The 13,138-nt window shown below is 45.0% G+C and overlaps 1 protein-coding gene across 5 annotated transcripts in view; it reads left to right on the top strand.

Moving 5' to 3' along the window:
- The window catches only part of LOC145343494 (cadherin-related family member 2-like), a 145,654-nt gene that overhangs the window by 53,251 nt on the left and 79,265 nt on the right, over positions 1–13,138 (top strand). For all 5 annotated transcript variants that reach the window (XM_080189741.1, XM_080189744.1, XM_080189742.1 and 2 more), the window contains exon 17: positions 983–1,210. In XM_080189741.1, coding sequence (XP_080045867.1) covers positions 983–1,210 — 228 coding nt within the window. The remainder of the gene's footprint in view (positions 1–982; positions 1,211–13,138) is intronic.

Below are 13,138 nucleotides of genomic sequence, written 5' to 3'. Positions count from 1 at the left end.
GCTGCCAATAACTGTGCTGCCAGGTCACCATTGGATCAGCAGTTGCCATGCTCCTGGCCCCAACAGCCTTGCTGACCCTCTCCAGACACATTCCACAATGGCTGACTCTTAACTGGCCAGCCAGCGTAACATCACGTTCTTCCCTGAATTTCAGGTGGAACTGGGAAACATATGTGCATCTGGTCCCACCTGGGGCGTGTGCACATTGCACAAAAATTCTCATCTGTGTCCTCCATAGGTAAAAGGAAAAAACAAGATCAATCAACAGGAAATCCTTGAGTTGCCAGCTTTACTACTTTTGCAGTCGTAAAAGTAAATGAACCCTTCCTCTGTTATGATAATAGAGCACAATAATATCCATGCGTTATGAAACATCCATTGTTTCAAAGTCCTAGCCTTACCTAAGAGAACCTGCTATTGACCTAATAATCACATGTTTTTATATGTCTATGTTCTCACTTTGGACATCTATGCAAAGATACGGTAGGTTAATTGATGAAAACATTTATCTCATTCACTGAGGGTTGAAATTGGCTCTTGGGAATTTGTGCAAAATGAGTGAATATAAATGAGTAGCCATTTTATACCCTGCCTGATTTATTTTTCTATTGTGTTTGCTGATGTTAACTCCACAGAAAGAGAGGGTTTTGGTTCCTCTATAATGCAGGCACCAATTTGGGGCAGGTATTGTTCCAGTGCAATGCAGCTTGTGAACATAATTATACAGCTCCATTTTCAGGTAAAGTGAAACCTCACACACAGGTGCTCAAACACATCTGCGGAATAGACGCAGATCAGTTAACACTTAGCCACTAAATCATCAGGAGAGCTGTTAGCCTCCAGAAACAGCTGCAGCTGTTTTATCCTAAACTATTGACACCAAGCTGAATCATTAGGTGGTCAGCTTTCATCTTCCACTAACTGCAGTTTACAACCAAAGGGCTGTAACTGGTTAACCGTTCCTGTATTTTATCATTCCTAGGCTTTTGACAAGGACCAGGAGAACTCCCCAAACAGCAAAATTACTTACAGGATCGTTGACGGAGCTTCCGCTAAATATTTTACAATCAACAGTTCCACTGGAATAATTTCTGTGGCTCAACCACTGGACAGGGAATCCATGGATGGGATTATCAATCTGACAGTGCAAGCCACAGATTGTGGTAATCCTGTACAAAGCTCAACAGCACAAGTTGTCATTAAAGTGGAGGTAAGACATGAAGCAGGGATATTTCCCTCTGATTTCCAGTTGAGGTGTCGCGTTCACAGCTTGAGAGTGGAATTCTAATGGCCATGCCCTCAAGGAGCCTGGTGCCTGGAGCGCAGTTCTTGATATTTAACTGTTAACCTTTTGAGACTGCAGCTCAGTTGCCTCGCTGTTCAAATCCAGGTCATTACAAATGCTTTCTTTAAAAAATTCCTCAGCTCAATTAAAGTCCAGCAAATCTCAGGCTCCGAGGTGAGACGGCTGGTTTTCTTTCAAAGTTGACTTGCATCTGTAAGGATTCAGAACTTTTTTAAAAAGAGATCTCCCCAGAGATATTGGGCACATTTTTGGGTGATGGGCCTCTACAACATATTCCATTTAGGCCAGAGGTGAAGGAGAGTGGCCAGACTACTTATTGTAGCTAGAATTTGAAGAGGAAAATAGTCCCCAATGTAACTTGGTCTATTTTATGTCAATCATTATATTCCAATAGGAAGGAATAAGGCTGTGCTACTCCCTTCCCATGCATCACGGAATGAAGCCCCAGGTTTCTCTAGGAATTTTATATATTCTTCCATTTTAACTCTCCAATTAAATATCGGGAAGATCAAAACCATTGGGCCAGATCTTTAACTTCAAGACAAAAATCATGGGGCTGGCCATTTCCTGACCCTACAATCCCACCTCCTGGCTGGCACTGTCCTCGCCCATTATTTCCAAGTGGACTGCAAAGGGTAGACTGGACTCTCGGTTGCCACCTTCCAAAGCAGGGTTCAGGTGGGAGGAAGGCCAAGGTGGGTAGGTTAGTCAAACCACCTTCGCTCACTAAGGCATCACCCTGGATGGGTCGCTGAGTGTGAGGCTCCTAATACCTCACCCCAACCCCTCACCTCCCCATGACACTCTCACTCCTTGATGCCCCTTCCATAATTCCCATGACCACTCATTTCCCCAATGCCTCTACCATGTACCCCAGACTACTCCATACTCCCATTCCCTTCATACACATTTCAAATCCACCCCCCCCATATCTCTTCATCTCCCCCATGCCCACTCAGCCACTATCCATATTGTGCAAAACTCATAAGCCCTGTAATAACATTGGGAAAACTTTTGAGATGCTCTTGGAACTGTCAAAATAAACAAAGCCATTAATAAAGCACTCCAAAAAAAACAATATTGTCTTAAATGGTCATAAGCTGTCAAGATGAAAAATATTCATCGTCCCTTTGACAGCTGCATCAACAATCCCTGCCGATCTGAATCCATCAGTGGAATTTCATGCTCAGCCAACCATTCTTCATGGCATTCTCTCACACAGCTATATAAAACAAAACATTTAATCTGTTCAAATCTTTGAAGATTTGAAAGAGCTTAGCCATCTGTTCAAGCTTTAAGTCAAGAGAAAGATGTCTAGACAGCAATCAAAGAAAAGGTTAAATAACAGGGAATAATTGACAAAATAAAATTGGAGTATTAATACTATTCAATGCAGAAGAGTCCTTTATCCAGTGGACAATGTGTCCTAATACATCTGAACACTTTTCCATTTTAACAATGCGAGTCAATTTAATGGTCACTTATCTTTTAGGGCAAAGCCTTATCATCAGTCACGCTATTAGAAACACATTTAGCTTATCATGGAGTTTTACATTACGACATATAAAATTGCTGTTTGAACATACCTGCCATAGGTTCCCAGCATAACAGACTCGGGTTCCCCATTGGTTCACAACTCCTCTGAGATGTGGTGAATCATGTTGCCTATATAAATGGACCCAACTCCATGAAAATAGTGGGTGCCCTAAAATACTCACCCCTGCAATGTACCATCAAAGCTGGGATAGCTGTATGTGGGCCTTCTGCTCACACTGTCATTATCCCGTTTACTAAAAATAATCAGCGACAGGAAGGGGGCAGCGGAAATCCAGTTCGCCATTTCTAATTCCTCCTTCCTCCATTTCAACAAAGATGGTGGTGTGAAAATCTAGCCCATTGTCCTTGATTCCTGTTGCAATCTCCATTCCCTAACCACCAACTGTATTTTCCTCCCTGGCCACTATCTGAAGATGAGCCAGAGACTAAGCGAAATATTTAACCCTAAATGCTCTCAACTTACCACCCTCGCCTTCCCCAACCACTACCCAGTTCATTCCAACAGTCTCCTCCTCAATTCCACCCCCCCCTCCCCCCACCAACCAACATCCCAGTTACTTCTCCCATTGAACAGTCTCCTGATCACCTTTTGGTTTAGCTGATACAGTGTCCTGACCTTTGAGGACCTCTGTCTGGTGAGTTGCCTGTGCCTGGAGATGTCCAATAGGCTGCTATGCCTTGTGATTTTGATGCTAATGAATGCCAGGAGTCTATATTAGGAGTTTGTCAAGTCATAGATTCAAGCACCAGGGATCGTTCTCTGTGAGTGCAAATGAAGTTGTCCCTCGAGAATGTCAAATCTACAAAATCCCCTCATGTCTGTCATAGACTCATAGAATGCCTACAGAGCAAAAGAAGGCCACTCAGTCCATCAAGTCTGCACTGACCCTCCAGCCAGGCCCACCTACCCACCCCATCCCCACAGCCCAGCACAACCATCATAACCAATCCACCTAACCTGCAAACTTGGGGCAATTTAGCATAGCCAATCCACCTAACCAGCACATCTTTGGATTCTGGGAGGAAATTGGAACACTCAGCAGAAACCCACGCGGATATGGGGAGAATGTGTAAACTTCACACAGACAGTCGCCCGAGGCTGAATCAAACCCAGGTCCCTGGAGCTGTGACCAAAAGAGAAAATGCTGGATAATCTCAGCAGGCCTGGCAGCATCTGTAAGGAGAGAAAAGAACTGATATTTCCAGTCCAGATGACCCTTTGTCAAAGCATTGTCAGGTAGCAGTGCTAACTATTGTGCCACCCTCTTGCTGTGCCATCAGCTTCATCATCAACTATTTCCAGAGGACATTCATGGAAAACATTGGGTAGGATTTTCCGGCCGCTTTCACCCCAAGCGCGAGGTCAACAGACTTTTCCATGGTACATCCCTAGCCCACTCTGATTCCTGTGGCAGGCAGAACAGTAAAATTCGCCCCACTGGATTTCTTTACAGTATAAATCTTCAGCTTTTATGTTTCATGTCACTCTTTTGGATGACTATAGCTTATAAAATTGGCCAGATACACACTAACTGTCAAACAAGTTTATTAATTAGTAAAAGAATAAATGAACTGTCACACTGGCATGACATACGCTCGTATAGTTGTTAAGCTGTGCTGACTGCTAATGGAATGGAAAATAATTAGCTTCCAACTGCTATGTAAAATGATGACTTAATGATTACCATCAGTTGAAGTTCTGCTGCTTTTCTAACTTTCTACAGAAGCTGCCCAGCCTGTCTATTTCTCCTTGAAGGCCAGAGAAAAACTGCTTGATTTAAACAAAACACAATCACCGAAAACTTCCAACCACACCCACTGCTGGGATTCGGTGGTGCTGATGCAGTCAATGGAGTTGTGGCCAAGCACCAAATTCTCCATTTCCATTGGCAGTGGTGTGGGTATGGATTGGATTGGAGAACCCCACCCCATTATTTTATGAATATAGCGCATGTCCATGTAAATACGTGGTCTGACATGAATGAAAAGTCAAATTTGCTGCATTGCCATTTCATAGAATCATAGAATCTCCATTCGACCCTTCAGGTCTGTATCGACCACAATCCCACCCAGGCCCTATCCCCATGCGTTTACCCTAGTTCATCCCCCAACACTAAGGCTGGCCAATTTAGGACGGCCAATCCACCTAACCCGCACATCTTTGGACACAACTTTATAATTCACAGCTAGATTTTTCCAATAATGTGAGCAAAGTGATCCTTTATTGACAAACATAGTGAAGAAACTTGTCTTAGCTAGGGGAACCATTCCCATTCTAGTTTGCAAAGTGATTAGCTCCCAGACCAACACTAAATGCCTGACACTGAAGTAGCTCCAATGCTCCAAAAGCATTTATCCATTGATCAGGGCAACAATGAATCATTGACTAACCCTTCACGGTTCACTCACAGGAATTGGGAAGCCGGTGGCGTAGTGGTCATAATACTGAACTAATAATGCAGAGGACCAGGCAAGTTAATAGTCTGGAGGAACAGGTTCAAATCCCAACTTGGTAGTTGGTGGAATTTAACATTCAATTAATAAAATTTGGGATATAAATTTGATTTCAGTAATGGTCACCACAGTTGATTGTGTAAACACAGGCAGTTCACTAATATCCATTAGGGAAGGAAATCTGCCATCCTTACCTAGTCTGGCCTATCAATAGCAATGTGGTTCATTCTTAAGTGTCCTTTGAAATGACCTAGCCACTCAGTTCAAGAGAAATTAGGGATGGGCAATAAATGTTGGCCTTGCCATGGTGCCTACACCCCATGACAGAAAAAAATTAAAAATTGGAGCCAAACAGCTTTTTCCAGGAGGAATCACATGTAAACAAATGTAAAGGATTGTGGCACAGGGGTTAGCATTGCTGCCCCTCAGCATCAGGGTTCCAGGTTCGATTCCCGGCTGGGGTCACTGTCTGTGTGGAGTTTGCATGTTCTCTCCGTGTCTGCATGGGTTTCCTCCCACAGTCCGAAAGACATGCTGGTTAGATGCATTGGCCATGTTAAACTCTCCCCCAGTGTACGCGAGCAGGCGCCAGAATGTAGCGACCAGGGGATTTTCACAGTAACATCATTGCAGTGTTAATGTAAGCCATTTAATTCTGTGAATGTTGAAAATTAATGAAAATGAGAGACCATTCTCATCCACACCTTCGAAACAGGAAGAATTCAAAAGAAATACAATTGAAAGGCAAAGCCAGAATTCTCCAGCCATTCACGCCTTTGGGATTCTCCAGTCCCACCGGCACCACACCCCTGCCCACAGGTTTCCTGCCGGCATGGGATAAGGTCAGTGGGAATTCCCATTGACAGCAGGGGAAACCAGAGAATCCTACCGCAAGCAAACAACACACCACCTCCTGCTGGCAAGAAACACGCAGCTGGGAGGCCGAGAAATCTCACCCAACGTTTCCACTCAGTGTGCCTTACTATTCATAAAACATCCAAACAATTTATTGACTGACTGTCAAAAAAAAATACACATTGATTTGTTCCCACTCTAAATTCTTGATCATCTTTTACAAAGAAAATGCATATAACACATGCGGAAAATTACATCAGATTTGAAACATACCTTCAGAAGGCATATTGTAGTCAAACAGATTTAAATAAGTCATTAATACAGAAAAAAAGTTAGGAATTGGAAAAGATATAAAGTGCTTGTACTTAAACAGACAAAGTTAGGTCTTGTGGGGCTGTATAACGGTTACAGGTTAGAAACCTAGAGGTTAGAAGTCCAATCCCACCAGGGCAAACTGTGAATTTTACTCCAATTAGTCCTGGTATTTGTGGCTAAGTACTAAAAAAAATGACCATGTAAACCACTGTTGTTTGCATTCTGAGATCACCAACTTTTACAGATGCACCATAGAAAGCATTCTTTCTGGTTGTATCACAACTCGATATGGCTTCTGCTCTGCCCAAGACCGCAAGGAACTACAAAAGGTCGTGAATGTAGCCCAATCCATTACACAAACCAGCCTCCCATCGATTGATTCTGTCTACACTTCCTGCTGCCTTGGCAAAGCAGCTGGCATAATTAAGGACCCTACGCACCCTGGACATTTTCTCTTCCACCTTCTTCCATCGGGAAAAAGATACAAAATTCTGAGACCAACCGATTCAAGAATAGCTTCTCCCTTGCTGCAGTCAGACTTTTGAATGGACTTACCTCGCGTTAAGTTGATCTTTCTCTACACCCTAGCTATGACTGTAACACTACATTCTGCACTTTCTCATTTCCTTCTCTATGAACGGTATGTTTTGTCTGTATAGCACGCAAGGAACTATACTTTTCATTTTATGTTAACACATGTGACAACAGTAAATCAAATCGAATTCAAATCAAATAACACATTTTTAGAAAAATACAAACAAAATAATCTCTACAACAATTGCAATAAATTGAACTGGGCTATGATTTCTATGTGTGACAATTAGTTTATATAGCTTAATAGAATTAAAGATTCAGACCATGGTTCTCCCATCCCACTGTACTAAAAAATTAGCATAGTGGGCCGGGAGATTCTCTCATTGGCCAATCTGCGAGGATCGTGCGCATGTTTGCGCCCCCGCTTCTGTCTCCCAGCACCAGATTTCCAGTGGCATCCCTTCCATGCTGGAAATTGGTGGGGAAGCACGATGACCATTTAAATGGTTATTTAAATGTAATTTCAATGTGCTTAGCGGGCTGGGGACTGAATTCTCTGGGCTCACTTGTACCTCCCCGTCCCCTGCCAGAGTATTTCACCCCAGCGGAGTTTACAGTAGCTCTCCACTTTCTGGGAGCTAGTGGCCTGACACTGCTGGAGTGAAGGGGGGCAATCGATGATTCCTGGGCATTTCCAGCATGGCAGTGCCAGCCTGTTCCCCCCGCACTGCCCAAGGAGCAAAGTGCCAATGTCCAGGGGCACCTTGGCACTACCCATTGAGGGCAGAGCATGTGGGGAGTGGGGCCAAGAGTGCGAGGCCTGATGGGGCAGGGCCTAGGGGGCAATTAGTCGGGGTGGGGGGTCCGCTGGCATTCTGCATAGGGATCGGTGGGATTTCAGGGAGGCCAGCGATCGGGGCAGGCTGGGGAGTGATCAGCCTGCTGGGGGCTTGGCACTGTGGGGGAGGGTGGTCACCTTCGGTGGGAGAGGGGGTGGAATTGGTGGCGGGGGGGGGGAGCAGAAGATCGCCCATGTCCCATGAATGAATAAAAAAACTCAACCAAGAGATAGACTAAATATATCAAGTAAAACGTAAAGTTGCCATAGTCCCAAATGGCTGCTCTTTCCTTTGAGGCCAAGAACTGACTAGAGCTGATTTAATCTGAGGACATGGGCTTGAGGGGAAGGGGGGGTGGGGTTTGAGATTAGGCCCGGGAATGGTTGGGGAGCCAGCGATCGGGCCGTGGGACAGCGAGGAGCCGGTGATACAGGGGTCACAGGGCTGGCCAGCGCTCGAGCTGCCCAACAATCGGGAGGTCATCAGCGCAGGGCCGCTGTGCACGTGCTGACCTCGGCACTGACAGATCGGCACACGCTCAGTGGCCCGTTCAGCGCACTGATTCCAGCCTCTCCAGCGAGCAGAGGCCTCACCCACTGAAATTTAATGATATTCACATTAGTGGCCTCCGCAGTGCACCGAGTGTGGGAGATTCTTCTCTGAGCCCCCATTGAGAAACCCAATGTGAATTACTCAAGTTTTCATGCAAAATTGACAAGAGCCTTTTGGGAGAATTCTGACTGCTATCTTTAATAATAGATTTTGTAAATCTTAGACAAAAAATATTTTACTTTACCACATGTGGGCTACCAACCTATATGCTAGATTTTAAGGTTGTTAGTATTTCACCTGCTGTTCTCCATTCTGTATCTGGAGTCGGTTAGCTCAGTTGGTTGGATGGTTGGTTTGTGATGCAGAGTGATGCCAATATTGTGGGTTTAATTCCTGTACTGGCTGAGGTTACTCGCGGAGGCCTACTTTCTCACGGTTTGAATTATTACTGTCACATGTATTAATACACAGTGAAAAGTATAGTTTCTTGCACGTTATACCGACAAAGCAAACCATGCATAGGAAAGGGGAATACAGAATGCAGTAGTACAGTCATAGCTAGAGTGTAGAGAAAGATCAACTTAATTTGAGGTAGGTCCATTCAAAAGTCTGATGGCAGCAGGGAAGAAGCTGTTTTTGAGTCGGTTGGTACATGACCTCAGAATTTTGTATCTTTTTCCAAATGGAAGAAGATGGAAGAGAGAATGTCTGGTGTGCATGGGGTCCTTGATTCAACTGGCTACTTCTCCAAGGCAGAAAGAAATCCCACAACACCAGCTTAAAGTCCAACAAGTTTATTTGTAGCAAATGCCGCGGGTTTCTTTCTGTTTTACCCCAGTCCATTGCCAGCATCTCCACATCATGACTATTTTACCAAGGCAGCAGGAAGTGTAGACAGAGTCACCTGAGGTGTGGTGATCCTCAGATTAAGTAGCTCTAGTTAGTTCCTGCCCTCAAAAGGAAGAGCAGCCTATGGTCATTTGGGACTATGGCAACTTTACATTTCACTTGATATATTTAGTCTATCTCATGGTTGAGTTTTTTTTATTCATTTGTGGGACATGGGCATCACTGGCTGGCCAGCATTCATTGCCCGTCCCTAGGTGGAGGGCACCTGAGAGTCAGCCACATTGATGTGGCTCTGGAATCACATGTAGGCCAAACCAGGTAAGGACGGCAGATTTCCTTCCCTGAGGGACATTACTGATGATGTGGGTATGCCGGCGTTGGACTGGCGTAAACACAGTAAAAAGTCTGACAACACCAGGTTTTAGTCCAACCGATTTATTTGATAATAGACTCACAAGCTTTCGAGGTTTCCCTCTTCGTCAGGTGAATGGAGAGTTCTGGCCTCAGACAGAGCATATAAAGCACAGACAGTTTAGAGATAAACTGTCTCTACTTTATATGCTCTGTCTGAGGCCAGAACTCTCCATTCACCTGACGAAGAGGGAAACCTCGAAAGCTTGTGAGTCTATTATCAAATAAATCGGTTGGACTAAAACCTGGTGTTGTCAGACTTTTACAGACATTACTGAACCAGTTGGGTGTTTCTGACAATTGACAACAGTCATCAGTAGATTCTTAATTCCATACTTCTTATTGATTTCAAATTCCATCAACTGCCATGGCGGGATTCGAAACCTGGTCCCCAGAACTTTGGCTGAGTTTCTGGATTAATAGTCTAGCGACAATACCACTGGGCCATCTGTCTGCTCATAATATCCCCTTACATTTCATTGTTCTTCTTGGTTTGGTATCTGTAAATGTGATCAGTTCTCACTGAGATTCTGCATTCAAGTAAATAAGTAAAGTAGTAACAAGGGTCTGGTCATCTGAGCATTACCCTATCAAAACTCTATTCATCAACCACTCTGTTATATAGTCCAGGATTTCATGGTGGTTCCTTACTTTAAGCTTCAGGTGTTCATGCAATGGTTTAACAAATACTTATGGGAAGACACGGTATATTGCAATGCTTTCACAGCGCACTGAGGATGCCAATTCCTCAACACAATATCAAGGAGCTTAAGTTTGCCAACTTTCTAAATTTGTGCAGGTATTCCATAAGTTTATTCTCAAAAATCATCGATCAATCGTTTTACGCAATTTACAAGCTTTCTTGTCCTTAACGTGTATCTCAAAGTATTCTTTCTGCTCACACACATGGTAATGGATTGGGAAAGATTAGAAGCGCCTGTTGCCAATATTACTGCCAGCTCCTGTTTCCAATCCATCAGAATAGTATTTGTTTGCAGTAATGTCTGGCATTGAATCAACATTCACTGCCTATTAAAGCCAATTAGAGGGTGTTAATAACTTGTCACCCTGGCAGGTGTAATAATTTTGATGTGAGGAAATAAATACTGGCACCGTGTGCTGTGCTCTCCAATGCAGCTGGAGTTATTCTTTTGCTGGAGGATCTTTGAACACGGAGCTGAGTGGCAGGTTCAGTTGGCTACGCGAGTATGTTAGCTGACATTGCCAACCACACCCATTCTAATTCCTAGAATCTGGAGAGCATACACCCTGAGTACCATTTAGGCTTAGTTGTTGACACCAGATTAACCTCACTAAGACCGCCTATTTCCATCTTTGTAATATCACCCAACTTCAGCTTATCATAGAATTGTTACAGTGCAGAAGGAGGCCATTTGGCCCATCAAGTCTCCACAGACCGCAGTCCCAACCAGCCCGAACATCATAACCCCATTCACAAGTCTTTGAAGGTGGCAGTGCAAGTGGAGAGTGTGGTGAAGAAAGCCTATGGTATGTTAGCCTTTATAGGAAGGGGTATAGAATATAAGAGCTGGAGTCTAATGTTGCAGCTGTTGGTTAGGCCGCATTTGGATAACTGCGTTCAGTTCTGGTCGCCTTACTACCGGAAGGACATGGAGACACTGGAGAGAGTGCAGAGGAGGTTTACCAGGATGTTGCCTGGTATGGAAGGACTGGGGTATGAGGAAAGATTGAATAAATTGGGGCTCTTTTCCCTTGAAAGACGGCGACTGAGGGGGGATCTAACTGAGGTATATAAGATTTTGAAGGGTATAGATAGAGTAAACAGAGGAAAGCTATTTCCTATGATAGAGACACATCGGACAAGGGGCCATGGATTTAAGGTGAGGGGGGAGAGGTACAACACAGATATTAGAGGGAGGTTTTTCACACAGAGGGTAGTGGGGGTATGGAATGCTCTGCCAAGTAAGGTGGTGGAGGCAAACACGCTAGAGTCATTTAAGAGTAACTTAGACAGGCACATGACTGGGTTGGAGATGGGTGATATAGGAGATTGTTTTAAATAAGGGTCATTAGCATTGGGGCATCCCTGGTAAGGTAAATGGATATGGTACAATAATAATTTTTTTTTTCTTTTCATTCACAGGTTTTAAGTCAGTCCGCCTTGTGTCCAACGAGGGGCATACACACGATGGGTCGTACTTGGGCTGCTCTTGGTTGTTCAGGATTGGCCTAGTGCTTCATGTCGTTAGTGTGTGCCTAAACTGGACCAGATATCGGGCAAGACAACATCTCAGTGACTATCGCTGATTGCTGTGCAGACACATGGATTTGGGCCGGTGTCTGTGGGAGTTTGCGCATTCTCCCCGTGCTTGCGTGGGTTTTCTCCGGGTGCTCCGGTTTCCTCCCACACCCCAAAGATGTGCTGTTAGGCTGATTGGCAGGAATAAATTGTCCCTAAATTAGTTTCCCTCAATGTGGATTGCCATAAAAACATTAGACAGGGGTCGTGGGGGGAGAGGGGGACTGGTGGTGTTGGGATAGCGGCGCGGGCTCGTTGGGCCGAAGGGCCTGTTTCCCGGGCTGTTTTTGTTCTTTGTTCTTTGTTTATTTACCCTGTTCATCTACTTGACACTAAGGCGCAATTTACTATGGCCAACTCACACATCTTTGGACTGTGGGAGAAAACTGGAGCACCCGGAGGAAACGCACACAGACACGGCAGACTCCGCACAAGCTGTGTCTCGAGGCCAGAATTGAACCCGGGTCCCTGGTGCTGTGAGGGAGGCAGCAGTGCTAACCACTGTGCCACCGTTCCACCCAATTATCTGCTGCTGTTGTTGCCTCCAGGCCCGGCTATTCCAATGCAGTCCTGACTGGTCTCCCACATTCTGTCCCCCTCAAATCGTTCAAAACTCTGCAGCCTGTGTTTTAATTCACACAGAGATCCGTTCACCTGTGGTCCTCACACATCTCCATTGGCTCCCAGCCAAAACAAAGTCTTGATTTTAAAATTCTCATCTTTGTTTTCAAATCCCCCCACCTCCACACCCCACTCTCCCTCTGTAGTCTTCCTCGGTTTACAGACTATTGTGACACTTTTTCACCCATTGTGCACAGATCTATGCAGTATACGGGAGGTCTGGTCTGTCAACACCCACACCCCACCCCTGCCCCACTCCCAAGGACATCACCACTGCCCCCCCAATGGACTCACCTTACCGATCACAGGCCACCTGATCGTTCCCCTCCCCGATCACTGACCACACCACCAGCCCCCATTCCCTGATACATTTCTGCCCCCTGCATCTTCTTTCACCTCCTACCTGCCACCCCTTCCCCCCATCCAAGTCTGGCCCTGTCCCTGTCAGGCCTTGTCCCCTCACGTTCCACCCATTTGACCAGCGCAGCGGGGCGGGAAAATTGCAGCCATATTTTATTTGTTGTTCCTTGATACCAATCTCAGTTCTGAGTCAGAGGCTGTAGA

Source organism: Carcharhinus amblyrhynchos, chromosome 5, assembly GCF_965287045.1.
Source record: "Carcharhinus amblyrhynchos chromosome 5, sCarAmb.v2.hapA, whole genome shotgun sequence".
In the NCBI taxonomy this organism is placed as follows: domain Eukaryota; kingdom Metazoa; phylum Chordata; class Chondrichthyes; order Carcharhiniformes; family Carcharhinidae; genus Carcharhinus; species Carcharhinus amblyrhynchos.
Note: the sequence above shows the minus strand (reverse complement) of the source record. Positions and strands in the feature narration are given on the sequence as shown.